Source organism: Cucurbita pepo, chromosome 6 (assembly GCF_057944985.1).
Source record: "Cucurbita pepo subsp. pepo isolate OVF chromosome 6, ASM5794498v1, whole genome shotgun sequence".
Lineage (NCBI taxonomy): Eukaryota > Viridiplantae > Streptophyta > Magnoliopsida > Cucurbitales > Cucurbitaceae > Cucurbita > Cucurbita pepo.
This window is the reverse complement of record NC_141803.1, coordinates 609882-632894: the sequence shown is the minus strand read 5'-3', so window position 1 is coordinate 632894 and position 23013 is coordinate 609882. Positions and strand designations below refer to the sequence as shown.

Sequence of the window (23013 nt, the reverse complement as noted above, 5' to 3'; positions counted from 1 at the left end):
TTTATTTCCCAATATTCATAAACGACAATTCATAAAGGAATCCAACATGATCTCTCACTTAAGGATACAACACAACCACAATATTAATGATAATTACTAATAAATAAACAACGACGTTCGAAGTTAATCCGCAACACTTAGTCTTGGAGTTACGTTTTACAGTTCAACAAACTTGGTTTTACAGAGATAATGCTTTGGAGTTACGTTTTCGTTGTTCTTCTGCCGCTTGTGCTTCGAGCAGAAGCAGATGATGGGTTTGTGACGACCAAAGGGCATCAGCTTATTCTGAATGGAAGCCCATTTTACGCCAATGGGTTCAATGCCTACTGGTTAATGTCCTTCGCCTCGGACCCATCACTGAGACCCAAAGTGTCCTTAGCTTATCAACAAGCCGTCAATCATAGCCTCGCCATTGGAAGAACGATGGCCTTCAACGATGGCGGAAGTAACCCTCTGCAGATCTCTCCTGGGCAATACAATGAGAAGATGTTTCAGGTCCTTTCATTGCTTTGATTTTACTTTGTTTTTTTTTTTTTTTTTTTTTCCCCTCTTTTGCTAAATGGCTGATGCTTTTGTTAGGGGTTGGATTTTGTGGTAGCGGAGGCAAGAAAATATGGGATTAAATTGATCTTGAGTTTGGTGAACAACTTCGCAAATTTGGGAGGGAGAAAACAGTATGTGGAGTGGGCCAGAAATCAGGGACAGTCCATTTCATCCGAGGATGATTTCTACACTAACTCTGTTGTGAAAGGATTCTACAAGAACCATGTTAAGGTAAAGTCACAACCCATAATCACTCATTTATGCAACAAGAAGTGTGTATGAATCTATGGATGTAAGTTTATAAATATTGATACTTTTGTTTGAGCAATGCACATTGTATATAGACCGTTTTGACAAGAATCAACACCATAACTGGAGTGGCTTACAAGGATGATTCAACTATAATGGCTTGGGAACTCATGAATGAACCTAGGTGCCTTTCAGATCGTTCCGGAAATACCGTCCAGGTTCTTACTAAATATTACTTTTTTTTTTTTTTAAGTCTCTATCTCGACCTCCTATTTCAATTCACATTTATTTTTGGGAGATTCCTCACGAAAAATTGGGGAGACACAAAAAAAATGTTTCTCTGTTTTTTTAAAAAATATTATGTTGATTTCAAATAATTTTTTAACCAAAATTTTTTATTATAAAAGGTAAAACAGCTAACAAAAATATAATATATTTTTAAAAATTCAAATTTCAATTCTACAATTAGTTTTTTCACCGCTTTAAATAAAAAAAAAAAAAAAATATATATATATATATATATATATATATATATATATATATATATATATAAAGTGAGACGGGCAGGGGAAGAAACCTTTAACGAACGGAGAGAAATCTCTCTTCAATCCCTCCCTCCTTGTTTAAATGGAAATTCTCAATCCCGAGAAATGGACATTTACTTTCTTCAATACTTTTCTATCTTAATTTCAACCTTAAATATTTTCATTTGTTCCCAAACCAATTTTAATCTTGATTTGGGCCAAAGACGACGTCTCATTACAATTAAAATTATGTTAATGCAAAAAGTTGCACCTGATTATACATTTATTATACCTACTAAGCTGACATAGCCCAATTTAAAAAGTTGTATGTATGAAATGATGGGCAGGCATGGATTAAAGAAATGGCCGCATACTTGAAATCAATTGATGGGAAACACCTCTTAGAAGTTGGTTTGGAAGGATTCTACAACCAAGCAAGGTATCAAGGGAATCCTAACTTCCAAGTGGGAACCGATTTCATTGCAAACAATCAGATACCCGAAATCGACTTTGCCACAGTCCACTCGTATCCTGACGAATGGTAAGAACAAAACCCTTCTCCCATTTGCTACTTTTCTGAGATCTTCAATCCATTATTAGCGGAAATGAACGTGGTGATTTGATGAAGGTTATCTGGTTCAAGTTTTGAGGATCAGCTCTCATTCCTGAACACTTGGCTCAATGAACACACCCAAGATGCACAGAACGTTCTCCACAAGCCAGTTCTCTTTGCTGAGTTTGGAAAGTCTAAAAAGGACGGTGGCGCTGATAAAAGGGATCGACTTTACCATGCTATTTACTCAGCTGTGTATTCATCCGCTAAGGGCGGCGGAGCAGCTACGGGTGCAGTGTTCTGGCAACTTCTACTTGAAGGGATGGGTTCTTATGGGGATGGGTATGAAGTGGTATTTAGTGAGGACCCCTCCACTGCTAATTTGATATCTCAGGAGTCTGCAAAGATGATCAAAATAAGGAAGAAGCATGCCAACCTTCGAAACATAAGACACAGGGGGAGGCCTTAAAGGGAGGCAGCCACAGTTCTGGAAATTGAACAAAAATGGGGCTAAGAATAAACAACTCCCTCACAGAGAAAGGATTTCTCATCCAAAAACTAATGCTAAATCGCTTTGAATATTGTAGTCTCTAATAATATATGGATTGAAATAAAAAGTTGTTCTCTTACTCAGGAATGTGTTGCCTTTCAACTTTTTACATATAAGAAAAGAAGCTAACATTTTACATGAAGCTAAGTCATGCGCCAATTACTCGTTGCCGAGCATTGTCGGTTGAAAGCCTCGAGCAGTTGCTTCCTTTCAACTCTCAGCTTTCTCTTCGGATTTAAATGATGGTTCCATCTTTTATTGTCGCATTCTTCAAGGTGACTGTGATACCGGACCTTATATAAAACCCTTCTTCTGGTCTATCTGCTTCTTGAACGCCCTGAAAAGTTAACAACCACACACTAGTTAGGTACTATGACCAAATAACATCACGGGTTTATGTGGTTTAGATAGAGTTTGCAAATTCTTAGAAAGTGTTAATTTTCCCCTTCCTACCGAATTGCATGAACTCATGTTCTATAAACCTTCACATATGAAACCACCCAGGTTATGAAACCCAAGAACCAAACCTAACCTTTTATTGGTTATTTCTTTGTACAAATACAAACATGGATGAAACAAAACTTATTAAATTGTGAACCAAATATCCCTTAAGAACACAAAAATCATACTTACATCAGTATTAGCAATAACTACATTTTTTCCGATCTTGGCATTCTTGTCAATTATGCAATTCCTGCGGAAAAGATGAATGAAAATCAGAAACAGACCAAACCCATAAACAAATAATGTTTATGGTAAACAGTCGGATGATAAAGTAACGGTTATATTTAACTAATAAGAGATTGCAGATAGCTTTTGCTCTGTATTGGTAGCTGAATATTACCTGATTTTGGTGTTCTCTCCAATGCCGATTGGGATCTTTCCTTCGGCAAGCAGAGATGCGATTTCAGATTCAGTCTGGTAGTAGTCCGCACCCATCATCATAGTATCCTAGAACGCAAAACCAACAAATCCAAATTTGATTATCTTTTTTCAGGCTAAGATGCTACATATCAGCATGGCAGAATCTCTTGCAATAATAGTAAGAATTTAATCTGTGGAAAAAAAAGATTGCAGCATCTATAACCATCTTCTGCCATTGCATTCTTCTTGTACGTTCCTACAGTACCGAAAGGGAGGGGAAAATTCAAAAGAAAACCCTGGCTCACCTTAAGCTCCACACCGTACTCCAATCGAGAGCGCACACCGACAATAGAGTGTTCAACGCTACACTCTCGGAGGAAGCAACCATGAGATATTATTGCATCTACAATCTGCAAAAGCAACTTCGTTTAAGATACAAGAATCAAACGGATGATGCAGAGAGCAAACTCGAGTTTGATGTCTTACCCTGCTTTTTTCAACTTTAGAAGGGGGCAAGAATCTAGGGGATGTATAAAATGGAGTCTTCGGATCATAGAACTCAAACTTTGGGGGCTGCATGAAAGACACTAAAGCCATCAGCTTAATGACACTTGATCATGTGTTGTTTCTGATGCGGGGGAGGGCGTTGCTTGAAAAATTCACAGGCCAGTTAAGGTACTTATCTTCTATATAAATATTTAACTCAGATAACTAAATAAGCAAGAAAGCTGGAGATGATTCTTGGTCCCATTACAAAGGAACAGAAAGGAGACAATTGATGGGAAACATACCTGCTCCGTTAGTGCTAAGTTGGCATCAAAAAATGACTTCACGGTTCCAATGTCCTCCCAGTAGTCATTGAATAGATATGCCTACAACAATATGGATGCATTGGGAAACTTAGTTCTATTATCGTCGAAAGTCTTCCTATTCTGAATTCAAGCATAAGGAAAAAATGAAAGATTAAAATTTCTCAAAAGGGATCTCACTTGAACTTTGTAGTCTTTAACAGCCGATGGAATAATTTCTGAGCCGAAGTCGTTGCATGAAGGATAAGTCCATGTCAAAAGCTTTAATAGAAGATCAGTTCTGAATACGTAGACTCCCATTGATGCAATATAAGGATTTTTTCTAGCATCTTGGTCTGAAAGTCCTAGAACTGTAGTGTCAACTTGCTGCAATACATTATATAATGGATAGAAAACAAGATCAGACAAAGATATTGCTAATTACAAACCAAACAAATTGCATCAATGTTACCAACCATTGCTTCCAGGTCAGATCCCTTTGGTTTCTCAGCAAAATGTAAAATACGCCCTGTGTCGTCTATTTTCATGAGACCGTAATCTGATGCTCGGCTGCAAAATAACAAAGCATTAATGAAAATCTAAATTTTTAAAGAACACTTTATCCATGGAAATAACGATGAAAAAAGATGCCTACCTGTCATCCATGGGTATGCATGAAACTGTAATATCTGCATTTGTGTCAATATGTCTCTGCAAGTACGAAGTCATCAGAAATCCTCATTGAATCAAGAACAAATGAGCACAACAATACAAATACAAGTACAAACTAGTTAGCTTCACGTTATACCTGCACAAAATCCATGTAGTCCATCCGGTAAAGGTGATCGCCAGACAAAATTAGAGTGTGCTCTACATTTTTGGTCTTAGCATCCTGCAGAAACCCAATGGATAAAACGTTCATTATACATAAAAAAAATTTGACTGAAAATTCCAATCATGCTCAGGAGATTTTAGGCACCCACCTCAAATAACCATATAAATTGCCTGACAGCATCGGCAGTTCCTTGGAACCATTTTTTTCCAGTTTCACCCGAAGTTTGAGTGGCAGCTAGAACCTGTTTCTCAAACATTAATCCAGAGAATGAGCATAACAAAGCTTCCGGGTTCATCTAATCAAAACAATTGCAAAGCAGGGGCAGATTGTAAAAATGGGAAGTACAGGCATCATACCTCCACGAATCCATCGCCAAAATTCACTCCATTACCAAAATTGTAAATACGAGCAAGGTGACGATTTAGAGAAAACGAATTAAACTGCGTTAGGACGAATATCTTTTCGATGCCGCTATTAATGCAATTACTCATGGGCACGTCGATCAATCTATAACAACCTCCAATTGGAACCTGCAAGTAAAAACTATTTGCTTAAATTCATGCACCAATTTGTTCTCCTGGGTTGGATCAATAGCTTCTATTATCAAGTATCTACTACAACCATCTAAATACATCTCCCCAATGAAAAACGCTCTCCAAGTTTGTGAAATTATTCTTATATAAGCAATTTGGTAGAGGTGGTTACCGCTGGTTTGGCGCGCTGGCTGGTAAGAGGAAACAAGCGAGTTCCGGCACCTCCACCCAGTATGATTGAAGCAATCTTTTTCGGATCAGCTCTAGGAGTCTCAAATATAGGAGCCTGTAAAGTCTGGGGTAAAATTTGGAGTCAAAAGTTCCGATAAAAGTTCATGTACTTTTGAATATCAAAGTACTAAATCCACTTACCGTTGTTTCCTCACTAACTTCTGACATGAGAACAGAATGAGCAACTCCCGCTGTAAGCTTTCTAGCCCTGCTATGGGAAGAAGAATTAGAATTCTTCCGCGAGTAAGCATTCATCTGTATCTGTTTGCACTTTCCGCTTCTCTCAATACTCTCTCCCCAGAACCCGGAGCATTGCACCTTCCTACCACACTGTCTGCTGGCTCTAAATGGCATCGTATTGGCCTTCAAGGTCACACCAAACGAATCCATTGTCAAATCAACTACAGATCAAGAGAAAAATCTGATCTCCGAGTAGCTTGCCCGAATATGTTAAGGCGACCACAGTGCAGAAGAAGCTCAGAAAGATCTCCGATCCTTTCCAACGCAATCGTCGAGACCAGAGCACGCGCAAAAGCCTAGATCAGAGGGAAACCAAAGCTCTGAGAAGGAGATTGAAGTACAACGCAGGAAAAAGGATCAAACGCTGGAGGAGCCCTGTCTGTAAAGAGAGTGTTGTAAGAGAAATGTAGAGGGAACAGCTTCGAATGAACAGAGTAAAGAAGAAAGGCGGGAATAGATCAAAGATCGAAGGATGAAGATCCTAGTGAGGAATGTGAAAACTCTGAACTAGCGTCGTTAAATTTGGTTTTGAGCCGCCAGAGGATCGTCGGGCGATCTTGGCTTTCAATAATGGAGAGTGCAGAGAGAGGGCGCCTTGGGACTTTGACACGGCGGGAATACGGCTATTGCAATTGGGACCTACTCGTCAGCTCTCGCTTGGCCTCTTGTAGTGATTTGTTTATAACAAATAAAGAAAATAAAAATAAAAATAAAAAGATATTTATATGCACCTAATACTTTTTTTTAAATCAAACAACTACAAATTGGCGTTCTGCTTGACTCCAATGTGACGACAGATTCCATTAACCTTCGAGATTTGTTGTTCTTTGTTTTATTATTCGATTAATATAATTTCGGGAAATTAAAACGAGTATATATATATTATTATTTTATTATTTCAACATTTAAAAATGACCCGAATATTGTTAAACCATTTAAAATCCTAATTTTTAAAACATTTATGAAAAATAAAATGTACTATAAAGATCTAAAGTTGGTAATCTTTATTTATTTATCCATTTTAAATAAAATTATAGGAATAGCAAAAAATAATAATTTACAATCGAGATGCTCGACTAATTGTTTATGTGGGTTTTGGCGTTTAATATTTTTCTTTTTTCAATGTTTAATTTTAAAAAGGAATAATATTTATGTTTGGTTATTTTAGGGTTGTATTATAATTCTTTTTATATTTTTATAGGATTCGGTTAGGTGGATTTTAGTCGAAACGTAAGTACATTTTCAAATAATGTGTTTGTTCTAATTTAATTAAATTTTCTATTAATTTGATTACTTATTTAAATTCATAATCATATGGAAAGAAATTAACAATTTAAAATTAAAACACTCATCCAACTCATCAATAGAAAAATGATTTTATTCATTGAACTTCTAACCCGGTAATCTGAACCGTGCCGTGTACGGCCCACAGTCACGTCATTTACTGATTTTATAAATAAAATAAAATAAAATCAGAAAACCTAAAATAATATAAGTTGGTGGCCACATATTTCCAGCCAAATGGACGGTTAACATCCATCACAAAATTTAAGTATTAGGAGATCACGTGATCATTAAATCGGATTCTGCATCGTCTTAAGACCCACCGGGGAATACACGACAGTTCCATGATTAACACCTAAAAGCAGTTATTGAGACCTTTTCTTAACCACCATTTTTTTACTGCCTTTAACCTCTGTTACTAACTTTCATTTGTAAAAATATCTTTTAAGTTTCGAGGAAAAAGTATACTTTAAAAACTAGTTTCAAGAGTGTGGTTAATAATTTTAAATTAAAAAGTTAAAAAAAAATTAAACTTTCACAACAAAATATTAATATCTTTAATTTCCCTTTGTTCAAATGTTTTATTATTATCTCTTTTCACATTTTTTAAAAATAAAAAAATACTATCAACAAAATTGTTATTATTATGTTTAAAAAATATTGGTTAATAAGAGTATAGTACACCAAATTTTAAATTAAAAAAATTAAAATGTTATTTGAATAATTTTTAAGGTAATAAATATAAAATACATTCAATAATTATTAGATTACAAGAAACCACTTTCAGCAATATCCATCTAAATAATAATTAAACTAAAATTTTAGATATAGGTAAGTACATTCAAATATTGATATATTGTCAATCGAACATTAATATAACTATTATTCAAATTTAACCACTAATCATTGATATATACGTTGATATTAAAATTTTAATTTTGCAAACATACTAACATTAATATTAATAGGGGAGGCTTATTGCAATGCTCAACAAATTACCTCAAAGGTTTTTAGGTGTTCTTACAATAAATCTCAAAGTTCATAAATATTTAAAAGTTAAATGGTGTTTTTGTAATAAATTATATAGTTCAGTGGCGTTCGTGCAATTTTGCCAATTATGAACAATAAAAGACGGCACGAATACTTGTTATTTGGCCATTTGCAATATTTATATATTTTTTAATTATTATTATACATTTTCAAGAAAAGTGGGGGAAATAATAAAATAAACGAGATGGAGGATGATCATGCTCACAAGTATCATTAAATATTATATTTCAATAAATTTAAACTGTTCTTCCTAAATTAAAAAATATATATAAAAACATTAAAAGGAACAGAAACAAAGAATAAGTTTTATTTTTCTCTAAACTATCCCTATATGCATACACGCATCTGCGTAGCTGTATGAATTGGCGACACGTGTAATACAAATCTCTCTCTGATCATGATGTGAAGGTTGCTGCATTTCTGACCTTACACTTGGCATTCTACTATGTAGATCGTTGAATAGGTCTGCGGGGAAATTAACAAATCGGGCGAATATCATTGTCGTTTCAGTGTATGCAAGTCGTGCTTAATTAGGCTCCATGATCCGACAAGTCGCATCGATAAAGACATGGCATAAATGTGATTGAAACAATTGATTCGAAAGTTGGTTTATTGTTCAAGTCATACATAACAAAATTAGTATTTAATTTAGAATTTTCTATTGTACTAACTTTGATTAGTCAAAGAATAAATAATCTAGAACACATGCGGATAAATAGATTGTTATTCGATATATTATTAAAAAATATATTATAAAGCAAATTAGTTCAACCGGAGAAATTCAAATTTAATTGAATTTAATAGGATAACTATTTGATTTGTATTTTTAAAATTTATGAATTTATACATTATATTTATTATTCATTTTTTAAGTTATACTATACTATAGGTAAACATCCTATTTACCACCACTTTTCTTCAACCCTACCAAATTATAATTTACACGTGGGCCCGAGAAGCAGGCCTCCATCGGGAAGGCCCATTTCAAGGCCCAAAAGAGAAGGACGAGCGAGTGGCCATGCGACTATGCCTTGAAGAAGAACTCATCTTCTTCTTATCCTCACTTCATCGCACTCAAACGCAGCAATGGCGCTGAGCCTAACAAATTCCTTTCTTCAACGCCCAATTTCCCCGGTCGTCGCACCGCCGAAGAAAAAGGTACTTTCCCCTTATTCCCACTCCTAAATGTTACGACAGCGGGGACTGTACATTTATTTTTCCCTAAATTTCGGCGCAATTTCCAGGAATTTGGAGCGAGAAGTCACCGGGCGGTGGTGACCTGCCGGAAAAAGGATCTGCACCCCCAATTTCACGAGGATGCTAAGGTTTATTGCAATGGAGAGCTGGTGATGACGACGGGTGGGACCCAGAAAGAGTATTCAGTGGATGTGTGGTCGGGAAATCACCCTTTCTATTTGGGCAGCCGCTCTGCCCTGCTCGTCGACGCCGATCAGGTCGAGAAATTCCGCAAGAAATTCGGAGAGCTGTCGCAGTTGATGGAGATTCCTGTCCTTAAAGGAGAAATCGTTCTTCCCACGAAACGAAAATCCGGCGGCAAAGGGAAGAAAAAATAGAAGAGTGCGGAGAGTTCAGTTGGCCTGGTAATCTTTTTAAATTCGACTACATAATACGATTTTGGGGTTTTCTCTTGTATTTCATGTATGTAATTTAGAACAATCGAAACTAATTTGTCTGAATCGAACATTTGTTTCTGTTTGTCGCTTGCATTGCGTCGCTGTTTGCTGAGAATGATCGATGCCGATGAACAGTTCGATGGAACTCAATTGGTTAATCATAAAACATTAATTAAAATAGAATAAAATTATGCTTTAAAATTTACAATTATTTTATTTAGTTAACTTTCTTTTATAGGAAAAAAAGTATATGTCTATTAGGCTGACACATACACATACGTACTTTGGTTAATAGTTCTTTTAATTAGTCCTTAATCGTTTAGCGTTTCAAATTTCTTTTAATGTGTTCAAATCTATCAATTGGATAATTTTGTAAATAATTGTATATCAAATTATTGTTTTGTTAACATAATGATTTTATGCGACTCATAATTTCATTATTTGAATTTTATATTATTTTTTTAATAAAAATCATAATTATTTTTATTAGCATAATTTTGAATAATACTTATTTGAGACATAAGGATTATATTCAACAATTTTTTAGTTTATTTATTAATGTAAATAGATTTCAACATTTAATTTATGGGCCAATAATACATGCATTAACCAATTCTCCTATTACCAATAATAATTCGTTAGCTTTCTATTAAAGATTTTAAAAATTATTTTAAGAGAGTTTTAATTTATTGTTCAATATATTAAAGATAAAATGCCGAATTTTTAAAAATGAATGAAAGTTGAAAATTTTGTGAAAGATTAATGCGGAATTGATAATTATTAGGTAATTTAATAACCTTTAAAAAAAAAAAAAAAAAAAAAAAAAAAAACACGAGATATAAAACAGAGAATGCGCGGGCCAGCGGAAGAACAAATGGACGCGGGTTCTGAAAAATCCTTCGCATTCCACGTTTCTTTCATTCCGTGAGCGAGTCTTCGAGATTTCTCGCAGAGAGAAATTTTGATGCTCGAGTCTTCAGAATAAATGATTTCACTCTCTTCGAAGTCCGAACTCGTCCGTAAGGCGATATCATCCTTAGCGTAAAGCTCTCTCTCCTGGCGAAGGTCTTTGCCTGAAGTTGAACACTGAAGTTCATTTCTACAAATGCTGAGCGGCTGATCGGCGTTCTCTTCTCAGTTGTTTGGTTCCATTGAAGCGGACCTTGATTCTACTCAAAGCAATCTGCCAAAAGTCCGCTCAGGTGCATGGAGCTCTCAAACTCTCTTCCTCTTCTGTTCTATTCAATTCTCTTGAATTTAACTCTCGACTGTTTGAATTTTAGACTGCGAGGGAATCTGCCGGATGGAAATCGTACTAGTGCAGGAGTATGATGCTGATTGGACTTACAGATGCGAAGAAGCTGTCAATCTTGTCCTCGCTTATCTGGATCATCTCCTCTTTTTGTATGTCTACCTTGACTCCTATTTTTCAATTCTCTTTCTCTCGGAAGTTTAGTGAAAAAATCTCCTGAACACTTTTCATCGATTTTCTATCTTATTTTAAGGTGTGATTAGCAATATTTTATTTCTAGTTTTTTCTTTCGTTCATGAGATCGTTTAGTGAAAGAATCTCCTGAACACTTTTCATCGGTTTTCTATCTCATTTTTAAAGCGTGATTAGCAATATTTTATTTCTAGTTTCTTTTTTCTTTCATGAGATCGTTTAGTGAAAGAATCTCCTGAACACCTTTCATCGATTTTCTATCTTATTTTAAGGTGTGATTAGCAATATTTTATTTCTAGTTTTTTCTTTCGTTCATGAGATCGTTTAGTGAAAGAATCTCCTGAACACTTTTCATCGGTTTTCTATCTCATTTTAAAGTGTGATTAGCAATATTTTATTTCTAGTTTTTTTTTTCTTTCATGAGATTGTTTTGTACTCTGTTAAACTGTTTTATCGTCGGTAAGTTTTGAGAAATTGATGAATTGTTTTCTGCATTCCAGTAAGACAGTGAATTATCGATGCAACTTTCTTTTCGTTTGAAATTGGATTTTCTTCAACCTACTCGTGGCCGCCGCTGATCTCTGTGCTATTTCTGTTCGTAGTTTGAGAATGTTATAGGGATACAAATGGCTTCAAGAAATGGATCCCACTGCGTGAGCGTTTCGAACCTAATGGCTTTGTCCGCGCATAGGCGTCTTCTGTGGAGAGATGTAGTCGTGCACGGATTGTGATGCTGCGTGTCGAATCTACGTGCAGCATGTAATGATTCTGTTATTGAATTCCAACCAAGTTGATGCTGAGGTACGTTTCTATATTCATTTCATGCTAGTCTTGCTTGAACCACATCATATTTGTGAACAGTAATTGTGATAAGTGAAGCGATAACTTAGCAAATATACACTTGTTGAGTTAATGATAGTTCATGTGAACCTACAAAAGTGATAGCCCAAGAATGATTGAATCTTCATCATAGAACAATTGAAGTCTTTCTAAGAAAACAAAATCAATAATTCTGATGGTATATTCTTACCGACATTGGTAGGTCCATGTCCTTGTATCGAGAGAATTCTTAAAGGCTATTGAGAAGAGTGTCTTGGTCAGTGCAGGCGAGTCAATGTGCATCGTGACTCTTTCCTCCTCCAATCTGACCATTCTATTTTTTCTGAAGGTAGAGTTTCTTTGAGCTGTCTTTAGCTATTATCCTTCTGCTGATATTAAACACATTTAAGGATTATCATATAATGCATACAGGCTTCTAACTTTTTTGTTGCACAGTAAATGTACTCATTATCAATAAATTCTCTAGCTTACTGCTGAATCAACTAAATGTTCAGAGCCATAATATCTATTGACTGTTTTGAGTGTTTCATGGTGTTGGAGGTTTGCTCATTTTTTTCTTGCCATGGACTACCCCGATGTATGAAATATATACTTCTATTAGTAGGAAGCTTGTTCTGAAGTCTAACTGGTTTTTTGGTATCTGATAAACACCTTGGGAGCAAGGAAGTAAGTTTCATAACTTTCACGGTGTTGTTCATTCAGAGATAAGTTAGAATGAAAAAAAAAAAAAAAAAAAAAAAAATGAACAACATGAATAAAAAGTCACAAAATAGAAAAGAGAATATGAGAAGAGGTAGGAGAATTTTCTATTACCTTTGAATGTGATTTACAATTAAAATTGCAGATTTGTAATTGAAAGGGCAACCATGATCCAACTGTCAAGAACTAACGATCATCTCATATGGAAGAAAAACATTTTTCTTCTTTTAATTTATTTTTATATTTTAAAGAAACCATTTTATTAAAGAATCTTTTTTCTCAAGATTGTTCTTGTTATAACTGTTTCAACATCGTTTATTGATGAGTACTTATCTGGAAGTCTTTACTTACGATCTAAAAGGCTCCATTCTATTAAATAGAGTATTACAAGCATACACTTCTTTGTTTTTAGGTGGCGAAAGTGAATTTTGCATATCTGTTGAATAATGATTTTCATCTGCCTCAACTCCCCTCCCCTCTCGTTCTTTTTATCCACTTGAAAGTGAAATCCCTTTCTAATACATGTTTTCATCTTTTCCAAATCAGCTGAAATATGGATGTCTTCCAGCTTCAAGATTCATAACCAAAAGGAATTTCATTAAGCAAAATGTGACTCGTTTTAGGATGCATCAAGCATTGAAGTTGCAGAATGGCGAGGTAATTTGCTCCTCTTTTTATTTTAATGGTATTTAATTCGATCGTCCTTGTGATTCCCATCAATTATTTTTCTGTATTACTTAATGTTATTCTCAGTGTCAGATCCCAATTCTACACTTTCAGTGTTTGATATTATTTTTCTGTATTAGGCTTTTTGTTGCTTTGCTTCGATGTAATTAATTGACTACTCTTATGAACCTTTTTAAGTTGTAACTTGATTGCATCCAATTTATGCATCAGATATCAGAGTTAAGGTATATGCCCACTGCAATTCATTTTGACTACAAGGTATATGCCTACTACAATTCATTTCTGTGGTTCATTATTAATCCATTGTCTACTAGTACTACAAAGTTTTAGGTGAATTTCGTAGACCTGTATCTAAAACCTTTTAAGAAGTAGGAAGAATACTATGATCAAGAGAACAAAATAGTTCGCAACTAAACGGATGTTTGTGACATTGCTAGAGGCAGAAAATTGTTGCAGGCTCTAAGGGTTTTGAATGTACAACACAACAAGGGTACATGCGAAAGTTGTGGCTGTACTTCTTTTCTGTTAAGCATGAATTGGACATTTATTTATTTTACTAGAGATTCATTGTTTGTGTTCTAATTATTTGGTTGTTATCATTTTTTTTTGCGCGTCATATTCTTCACTGATCTTCAATTTAACCATCTGCTCGTTGAGTTTTTGTCCAGAAGCTCCTCAAGTAGTTGTTTTGTCCTGCATCCCTCATTATACCTATTTGATGCTCATATGCAGATCTGGATGCTTTATTTCGCAGATTTAGTCCGCTGTTTTATTGTCCACTGCGGAAGCATGATCTTCATGTCAAACAAAGGGATCGATGGAGTTCATACGTGGCATATATCTACTGGCAACATTTGGGGTATGTTTCATCTATCGATTTTTTTTCAATAAAAAGTTAATGATTTAATTTCTAATTAATGTACGTTAGAATCCACTATCGATTCTTTTGCGAAAAAATAAAGAAGGAAAATTTCACTCTTTTGAAATTCTTAAATATGTAGTATATATTTTTGTCAGACGTGGAAAATTCCACTAGTGCAGGAGAGAAAGGGACAAAACGAAATGGTTTTATTACTAAGGATCTGAATGGATCACACATTGATTAGAATTATCTGTTTTATTACTTGTTGTGGTGAATTTCTGAGAATGCTGTTAATTTTGTCTTGAACTGTTTTGGCTTGATTTTATTGTTTATTATTTCCATGCCATGGAGTATTTTAAATCGGGACTAAAATGTTCTTTTGAATGAACACATGAGGTTTTCCCAAAACGCAATTGATTTGTTTGCTTCGAATGTTTGTTCTAAATCTCACAGTACGACCCTGTACGCAATCTTTTATTAATTTCTTTCTTGCATATTTTTTTCCTCGCTTATCCGGTTCACTTTGCACTCAATTTCTTTCATCATCATTATTGTTGTTATAATAGTTTCAATTATTTTACTATAATAGTTAAAAACCTTAAAACGGTCTGTTATTTGTTTTTATACGTATAAAAAGTAATTTCTTTTATGAAAGCATTTGTTTTCATTTGCTTTCTAGGTGTTCTATTCTTTTTTTTGTGGTTTTGATATATATGGTTCGCTCATGTGACAATGTAACAAATAGTCAAGGTAGCAATGGTTTCATCATTTGCCGATGAACTGATGATTCAAACGCCAAGGCCATAGACTGAAGATTACTCCTTTCAGGTTACATCTCCAAAACCTAGATTTGAGAGTTTTATGTTTGTAAATTGAACTTGTATTTGGCCGACAGAAGCGAGAAAAGGTTCTGAGAGGGCGTGCTTCTGAAACTGTAAGCAGAAATGCCTCTGAAACTGGAAGGAAGTCTTCAAATGACACTGGAGGAATGATCTTAGACTCATCGTAAGTTCTCAGTATCCATCTCTATCCTAAATTCAACGAAATTTATTTTCTCACAATTACTATTTTCTAGTTTTTTTTCTTAAGAAAAAACTATGTCAAATCTAAAATAGAGATGAACTAGATTATAAATTATAAATTAATAAAAGAAAATATGGTTTATGAATTAAATTTATTAAAGAGTATGATCTAGATTATTTACTTCAAATTTTTTAAAAGGAGATTAGAAAAAAAAAATAGTTTGCTTAAATATATCCTGGGGTGCTAGAACCACCTTTTTTTTCTTTAAATAATTTATAATGAAAAAAAAAAAAAAAAAAACCCTCGTGACCTTTTGGTTTTCTGTTTTCTGTTTTCTTTTACCTATTAGTTCCTTTGTTTTGTTGTCTCCTATTTGAAGAAATTTAAAATCAATAAAGCTTTGAAAATTAAGAAATAGTTTTAAAAAACAAGCACAATTTTTTTAAAAAAAATTATAAATCAAATAGTTATTAGATGGGCTTCATTTTTTGGTAATCAATCATATTAGAAATTTTGGCAACATTTGATAATCTTGTAGTTTCAATTTTTTTTTAAAATTGAGTTTATAAACACCTATTAGTTTTTAGTGTTTTAAAACTATGGTAAAAAATTATGAGAAACAAACCTTATTTTCAATGGTGTTCCATAATCCCAACTTTTACCGAAAAGATGTATTTATATTCTTACCTACCGGAGTTATTATTAGTATTATTTTTTAATTCTTAACCCAATTTTAGAAAACCAAAAATATGTTCTAACTTTTTTAGTATTCCAAATTTGAAATTCAAAGTAATGTTTTTAAAAATTAAAATAAAATGGTTTCAAAATTTAAAATAGGTGGAAAGAAAAATAAAAAAATTATAGAGATCGAAGAAAAATGATAGAAAGATAGGGATGAACTCATTTCACTTTTTTTCTTTTAAACTTCACATGCAATATTGAATAGTTATTAGATGGGCTTTGGTGATCAATCATTTGAAATTTTGTCTCCATATAACTTTTTACCGATAAGATGTAATATTCTTACTTACCGGAGTTTTCTTTTTACTTTTTTTGAATTCTTAACCCAATTTTAAAAAACCAAAGATATGTTTTAGGTTTTTTGGTTTTCTAAATCTGAAATTCAAAGCGATACTTTAAAAAATTAAAATCAAATAGTTTCAAATTTTAAATAGGTGGAATTAAAGATAAAAAAATATTTGAGATCGAAGAAAAATGATAGTAAGAAAGGGACAACTCATTCCACATTTTTCTACTAAACTTCACGTGCAATTTTGTGAGTATTTTTCAAAACAATAATCAAATACATGTTAAAATACAAACTTGCCTTTAAATTTTTTTAAAGAAAATGTTAAATAGAATAATGTCTAATTAAACATATAATTAGAAGTTTAGTCCTATTACATTTCGAATATGACAAGTTTAGATAAAAACTTCAAAATATTTAAAAAGAGGGAAAGGGAGTTATCTGAAGTTTTACCCCTAACTGCAGTTGGGTTTGGCAAACTAATATACAATTAATGAAATTATAACTACCGTGTGAAAGATAAATTCGCTTTTTTTTCTTTTAGATTTATCAAAAAAAAAAAAATTATCTGCTTATTAAATAAAAAATTAATGAATGCAAATTAATAAATGAATAAATAAAAGCATACCGCATAATTAAGAAACTAAAAACAAGAGGCTAGTTAGAGATAAGCATGCGGCAAGCATAATAGACGTTCTTTTTAAATATAAATAAAATTTTAAAATAGACCATGCTATAAAATAGTAAATTACCATTTCAAAGATAAATTCACATTTATTTTATAGATTTCTCTAATAAAAATTAATAGTGAAATTTATTTATTTATTAAATAAAAAAATAAAAATTTAATGAATGAATAAATAAAATACCACTGCATAATTAAGAAGCTAAGAACAAGGAGCCAGTTAGTGATAAGCATGCAGAAAGAATAATAGACGTTATTTACTTTTTAAATATAAATAACATTTTAAAATAAACTATATTGGAAAATAGCAAATTGCCATGTCAAAGATAGATTCGCATTCTTCGTATAAATTTCTCAAATAAAAACTAATAGTGAAATTTATTTACTTATTATTAAATAAAAAATGAATGAATGAATATAAAGCATAAAGAAACTAAGAATAATAAGCTAGAACATGTAGCAAGAATAATAAAAGTTATTTACTTTTTAAATATAAATAAAATTTTAAAATAGTCCATATTAGAAAATAGAAAATTACCATGGAAAAGATAAATTCACATTTATTTTATACATTTCTCAAATAAAAACTAATAGTGAAATTTATTTACTTATTAAATAAAAAAATTAATGAATGAAAACTAATGAAGGAATATAAAGCATAATGCATAATTAAGAAACTAAGAACAAGAAGCTAGCTAGAGATAAACATGTAGCCAAAATAATAGACGTTATTTACTTTTTAAGTGTAAATAAAATTTTAAAATAGACAATATTAGAAAATAGCAAATTATCATGTCAAAGATAAATTTGCGTTTATTTTATAGATTTCTCAAATAAAAATTAATAGTGAAATTTATTTACTTATTAAACAAAAAATTAATGAACGAAAACTAATAAATGAATAAATAAAAGCATACTGGATCATCGAGAAACTAAGAACAAGAAGCTAGTTAGAGATAAAGCATGCAGCAAGAATAATATAGTTAGAGATAAAGCATGCAACAAGAATAATAGATGTTATATACTTTTTAAATATAAATAAAATTTCAAAATAGACTGTATTAGAAAATAGCAAATTACCATGTCAAAGATAAACTCGCATATATTTTATAGATTTCTCAAATAAAATCTAATAGTGAAATTTATTTACCTTATTAAATAAAAATTAATGAATGAATAAACAAAAGCATACTACATCATTAAGAGACTAAGGACAAGAAGCTAGCTAGAGATAAGCATGCTGCAAGAATAATAGACGTTATTTACTTTTTAAATATAAATAAAATTTTAAAATAGACCGTATTAGAAAATAGCGAATCACCATGTCAAAGATAAATTTGCATTTATTTTATAGATTTCTCAAACAAAAATCTAATAATGAAATTTATTTACTTATTAAATAAAAAATTAATGAATGAATAAGGAAAAGCAATCTGCATAATTAAGAAACTAAGAACAAGAAGCTAGTCAGAGATGAGCATGCAGCAAGAATAATAGACGTCATTTACTTTTAAAATATAAATAAAATTTTAAAATAGACCATATTAGAAAATAGAAAGTAAAGCTTTTAGTGAGATAAGGCGTCAAATCATTGTTTCCATGAAAGAAAGTTTTAATATTGGATATACGTTGTACTTACCAGACGGCTCAAGTTGTTCCTCCATTTGAATTACTTCACCAATAAGTAGGAGGGTATTGCTGCAGCAGCAATAAATGCCCGGTGGGATACATAAAACATTTTTCATGTCACCGAATTTAGTTCTCGACCAAACTTTATGTCGGCCTTCCTGCACAGAAAAATGAATTGTAAACCATACGAAAGTACTCTACTCTGCCACGTTTGTCAGTAGAATCACTCGTACACTTTTCCCAAAACCATGTCAAAGGTTTTCCACCGCTTTTTTTTCGTTTTCTTTATGTGTATATAATAATATTGAATTACCATTAGGGCCTGATCTCTTTAAGTACTTCAAAACCTGACACATATTCGTTGTTGAAGAAAACTGTAGTGTCAGTGGAACTGCCACGTTGGAAGTGCAAGCAGCAGGTGATGAAATCGATATCCCACCAAAAAACACGATCACTGTCATCGGCGAAGATGATCCTGTGAAGGTCATCAAGAAGGTGAGAAAGTTCAGAAAATATGCTGCAATTTTGAGTGTAGGGCCTGCAAAAGAGGAGAAGAAAGATGGGAAGAAGGAGAGCAAAGATGCCATAAGTCATCTCCCAAAGACATGTCGCAAGTGCGATGTCTGATGTGTTATCACCAAAGATGCTTATAGTTACAGCTCCACTATGTGTTTAGGAAATTAGATATGGGTTTAATTTATGGGTAATTTCTTATCTATCTACATTGGCAATCTTCTACTACTTCAACGTTCAAAACTACTCTTCACTCTCAATTACAATCCGCGGTAAAAACAATTTCTTAAAGTGTGATCTATGCTTACTAAGATAACTACTTACCTTTTGACTTAGTGTGTCTCGTCAACCCTTAAACCCCTATTAAGCTTTAGACAAATAGGGAGATGTAAAATGGGATAGAATAGGTTTTTCCTAGATTATTGAAGATTGAAGTGTTGTTCTATTACTATTTGACTAAAATTTTCAACTCAACTATCAATGATTAATGGACTCCCAAAATAAATGGTTACCGTGCATGACCCGCCAATATTAACAATTTGTCATGATGAATTTTTATATTCATCAAACTATTGATGATAAAGATGTTTAATATGCTTTAATAATACTTTTCGAGGAAGAACAAAGCTTTAATACTAAAACAGAGGTATTGAAAGAGAACTTTAATAATGTATAAACGAAATCGGTGCAGGTATTGATTTAAAATGTAACATTTTTGACCCAACTATCTACCGTATAATAATAATCTTAATCCTTGATTTTAGTTTTTCAAGCACGATGTGAGGCCATCCCTCTACCCACATCGTCAGATATATGGGCTCTCCAAATAAATGGGCTTGGATAGTTCCACGTAAACCACTAGTAACCAACTCAATCAAAAGGGCTGGTTGCAAAAGGCCGATACCATAACCTTGAGCAAAAAGTCACTCCATGTACTTCTAAATTTTGAGTGGGTTTTGGTTTCTTCGCGAAGAACCACGATGGTAATGCGCATGAGCGGACAGATGTTAGGCAGTTCGAGCTAAGCTTTCACAAGAAACACAAGGATATGGCATTAAGATTCTACCTTCCACATTTTCTGCGAGAAGCAAATGCCATTAGAGATGAAAAAAAAAGGTCGTGAAGCTCCATACAACAGATTATAGTGGCACTGATTACTGGGGTCCAATCGACCTCAATCACCCAGCGACATTTGACACAATAGCCATGAACCCTGAAACTAAGAAGGCATTGATCGAAGATCGCAATAAGTTCAATGAGAGGAAAGAGTCCTACAGAAGAGTATGAAAGGCTTGGAAACGTGGTTATTTGTTGTATGGACCACCAAGCACAGGGAAATCAAGCTTAGTTGCGGCCATTGCTAACTATCTGAAGCTTAAGATTTATGATATGGATCTGAGGGAAGTCCAATACAATTCAGATTTAAGCAGATTATTGATTGGCACAGAGAGCCGTTCAATATTAGTAATTGAGGACATTGATTGTTCTGTTGAGCTTCAAGATAGGAGTTCAGATTCAGAAAATCAAACCAAATATGCAGATGATGAAAAGGTAGGTCCCTGACCTGAAGGAAACTAAATATTTTGTATCCAAAGCTACATGACATATCGAGGAAGCTACTTATCAAATTGTTTGTTGCAATAAGATTACTCAGTATGGGTTATTGAACTTCATTGATGGCCTATGGTCGAGCTGTGGAGATGAGCGGATAGTGGTATTGACAATGAACCACCTGGACCGGTTGGATCCCGCGTTGTTGAGACGCGAGCAGATGGATCTGCACCTACATATGTCTTACTGCGACTTCAGTGGTTTCAGATAACTAACCTATTAATTCAGCAACATTCCGTCTTTGGATAAAATGAAGAGCTTTTGAATAAAGTTGAGGCAATGAAGAGTGACAACGTTACAAGGAACTCGACTGCCAGACCTCAGAATAGAGTTGCTGCTACTGTTACCCCCCTTAAAATCAACTAGAAATTTTTTTACCTAGGATTTTCATTCTCACATTTCGAATTAAGAGTCTAAGACTCCGTCCATCTCTGCTTTCGTATTTCTCATTTACGGATGTTTCTCTCTTGTCATTCCAACTTCCAAGCAATAGACCGACCTGAATTATTTTTATCGTACAGATGCAATCAGAGTTTGTGCATGATATTCCCCTGCTCCTGTAAAATGCCACACGCATCTCGGAAATCGATTTTTCTGTACTATTTTAGATCATGAATTGAGGTTTCGCAAGTTTTTCTCTAAAATTTACGCCGATCACTTAGCGTATTAAACAAAGAAAGATACTATAAGAGGCTACATTTGTCAACTAGACAAATATAGTTCATAAGAGAGAGCACCTGTGGCCTAGATATACCTTTGGCTCATTCGAATTCTCCGTCCTTTTCTACCGCTTCGGACAATCGAAGTTCTTCACTCCTAGTTTTTGTTCTCCCGTTCCAATCATTGGAAAACATCTCCACATAATCCATTACAGATCAACCAGTTTTGATCTGTATCAAACCTTCTTTTCTCTCGTTTTGCTCTTCTAAGTTATAGTATTCTAAAGTACAGTAGCAGTACTAGTCAAGCGATAATCCGATTGAAATCCGGAAAGCAGGATTTCTTATTTTGATGATATATCATTGCCATAATTTCTCAAGTTCAAGGAACAAGAAAGTTCGATTATCAGAATTAACGAGACAACACGTAATACTACGATAGACTTCGCGGAAACACAATGTTCAAAATCAATAACATAAACATAATCGGAACCTAAATCTACTCAGACTCGCAGAGATTTATACGCAGTTACAGTAGAAGAACGGAAAAATAGATTCATACTTACCTCGGAAGAGAAGCCGAGCAGTTCCAAGTTGATTTGAAAGAAAATTGTCGTCCGATCAAAATCATACCGATAGACTTCGCGGAAACACAATGTTCAAAATCAATAACATAAACATAATCGGAACCTAAATCTACTCAGACTCGCAGAGATTTATACGCAGTTACAGTAGAAGAACGGAAAAATAGATTCATACTTACCTCGGAAGAGAAGCCGAGCAGTTCCAAGTTGATTTGAAAGAAAATTGTCGTCCGATCAAAATCATACGTCCCGATAAACAAGAATCATCAACTGTATATCGTACGCTTCAAGAAATAACCATCGCAAAAAGCATGGTACAGACCTTACATGTAGAGACAGCGAGGCCGAAAACTTCATGCCGGATCGCATTTTGCATTTTGGAGGGAATAAGACTAGTTCTATTTTTCGCTCCAATCGTGCAGATTAACAATTTTCATTATTTATACTCGGGGGACCTAAGCACACAGTTCTTGCCGGTCCTCCGCGATGTGGGATTCCATCTCTTCCAAATTTACCCTTCTCGTTACTTATTATTACGAATATCATATTTTAATCTAATTTTTATTTCAGCGGTCCCTTTAATATGTAGCTTCTAGAATCAAGCTTTCAACATTAATAGACACTCCCTTTTTAGTTCATTTTAAAGCACAATAATCTCAACTTCAATAATAACTAAGCAAATTAATAATTTAAATGCATTTCAAGTTGCAAATAAATAATTAGTTATTATAAGTAACACATTTACAGCGTGTGTCCATTACAAATTAATTACTCCAGATTAAATAATGAATTTATTTCTTAAATAGTTTTTTTTTTTTTTTTAATTTTATAATTTCTCCACTCTATAATTGTTTAACTAACAAAAATCATAT

The 23013-nt window shown here is 33.4% G+C and overlaps 4 protein-coding genes and 2 pseudogenes across 6 annotated transcripts; 5 read left to right on the top strand and 1 right to left on the bottom strand.

Annotated features, from left to right (window-relative positions):
- Nucleotides 1–109: 109 nt before the first annotated feature.
- On the top strand, nt 110–2338 carry LOC111796691 (mannan endo-1,4-beta-mannosidase 7). Its single transcript, XM_087124781.1, has 5 exons — nt 110–495; nt 580–774; nt 888–1010; nt 1664–1857; nt 1945–2338. Exons 1-5 carry the CDS (start codon nt 190–192, stop codon nt 2336–2338), a joined length of 1212 nt encoding a protein of 403 aa, XP_086980907.1. The 5' UTR covers nt 110–189.
- Nucleotides 2339–2474: 136 nt separating this feature from the next.
- On the bottom strand, nt 2475–6551 carry LOC111796690 (glucose-1-phosphate adenylyltransferase large subunit 1). Of its 2 annotated transcripts, none has more exons than XM_023679428.2 (14): nt 5812–6551; nt 5612–5725; nt 5263–5436; nt 5055–5147; nt 4880–4963; nt 4727–4782; nt 4548–4641; nt 4273–4458; nt 4075–4155; nt 3770–3856; nt 3589–3693; nt 3264–3370; nt 3053–3113; nt 2475–2756 (listed from the first exon to the last, which is right to left on the bottom strand). In XM_023679428.2, exons 1-14 carry the CDS (start codon nt 6058–6060, stop codon nt 2655–2657), a joined length of 1593 nt encoding a protein of 530 aa, XP_023535196.2. In that variant the 5' UTR covers nt 6061–6551; the 3' UTR covers nt 2475–2654. The 2 variants fall into 2 exon arrangements, with proteins under 2 accessions (XP_023535196.2, XP_023535195.2); XM_023679427.2 differs by having other exon boundaries at nt 5612–5734; nt 5812–6550.
- A 2693-nt stretch (nt 6552–9244) lies between these two features.
- On the top strand, nt 9245–9971 carry LOC111796692 (large ribosomal subunit protein bL31c). Its single transcript, XM_023679430.2, has 2 exons — nt 9245–9402; nt 9489–9971. Exons 1-2 carry the CDS (start codon nt 9331–9333, stop codon nt 9816–9818), a joined length of 402 nt encoding a protein of 133 aa, XP_023535198.1. The 5' UTR covers nt 9245–9330; the 3' UTR covers nt 9819–9971.
- Nucleotides 9972–10734: 763 nt separating this feature from the next.
- LOC147792122 (inositol-pentakisphosphate 2-kinase-like) lies at nt 10735–15493 on the top strand. The gene is made up of 8 exons (XM_087124837.1): nt 10735–11080; nt 11162–11282; nt 11925–12123; nt 12365–12490; nt 13408–13518; nt 13759–13806; nt 14281–14407; nt 15156–15493. The coding sequence occupies exons 3-8, from the start codon at nt 12085–12087 to the stop codon at nt 15215–15217; spliced, it is 513 nt and encodes a 170-aa protein (XP_086980963.1). The 5' UTR covers nt 10735–11080; nt 11162–11282; nt 11925–12084; the 3' UTR covers nt 15218–15493.
- Nucleotides 15222–19540, top strand: LOC111796693 (uncharacterized; annotated as a pseudogene). Its single transcript, XR_015421460.1, has 3 exons — nt 15222–15238; nt 15306–15415; nt 19155–19540. The product of XR_015421460.1 is annotated as an uncharacterized LOC111796693 (transcript).
- Nucleotides 19541–20141: 601 nt separating this feature from the next.
- On the top strand, nt 20142–22117 carry LOC111797368 (AAA-ATPase At3g50940 pseudogene; annotated as a pseudogene).
- Nucleotides 22118–23013: the final 896 nt, after the last annotated feature.

What these genes read in the sequence shown, in the direction of transcription:
- LOC111796691 (XM_087124781.1), top strand. Translation starts at nt 190, where the DNA reads ATGCTTTGGAGTTACGTTTTCGTTGTTCTTCTGCCGCTTGTGCTTCGA. An exon ending in TCTACAAGAACCATGTTAAG is followed by an intron (nt 775 to 887) that starts GTAAAGTCACAA and finishes CATTGTATATAG; the next exon opens with ACCGTTTTGACAAGAATCAA. An exon ending in GTTCCGGAAATACCGTCCAG is followed by an intron (nt 1,011 to 1,663) that starts GTTCTTACTAAA and finishes AATGATGGGCAG; the next exon opens with GCATGGATTAAAGAAATGGC.
- LOC111796690 (XM_023679427.2), bottom strand. Translation starts at nt 6,060, where the DNA reads ATGGATTCGTTTGGTGTGACCTTGAAGGCCAATACGATGCCATTTAGA. An exon ending in TTGGCGATGGATTCGTGGAG is followed by an intron (nt 5,148 to 5,262) that starts GTATGATGCCTG and finishes TTTGAGAAACAG; the next exon opens with GTTCTAGCTGCCACTCAAAC. An exon ending in ACTACATGGATTTTGTGCAG is followed by an intron (nt 4,783 to 4,879) that starts GTATAACGTGAA and finishes TCGTACTTGCAG; the next exon opens with AGACATATTGACACAAATGC.
- LOC111796692 (XM_023679430.2), top strand. Translation starts at nt 9,331, where the DNA reads ATGGCGCTGAGCCTAACAAATTCCTTTCTTCAACGCCCAATTTCCCCG. An exon ending in TCGCACCGCCGAAGAAAAAG is followed by an intron (nt 9,403 to 9,488) that starts GTACTTTCCCCT and finishes CGCAATTTCCAG; the next exon opens with GAATTTGGAGCGAGAAGTCA.
- LOC147792122 (XM_087124837.1), top strand. Translation starts at nt 12,085, where the DNA reads ATGATTCTGTTATTGAATTCCAACCAAGTTGATGCTGAG. An exon ending in CCAACCAAGTTGATGCTGAG is followed by an intron (nt 12,124 to 12,364) that starts GTACGTTTCTAT and finishes CGACATTGGTAG; the next exon opens with GTCCATGTCCTTGTATCGAG. An exon ending in CAATTCATTTTGACTACAAG is followed by an intron (nt 13,807 to 14,280) that starts GTATATGCCTAC and finishes GCTCATATGCAG; the next exon opens with ATCTGGATGCTTTATTTCGC.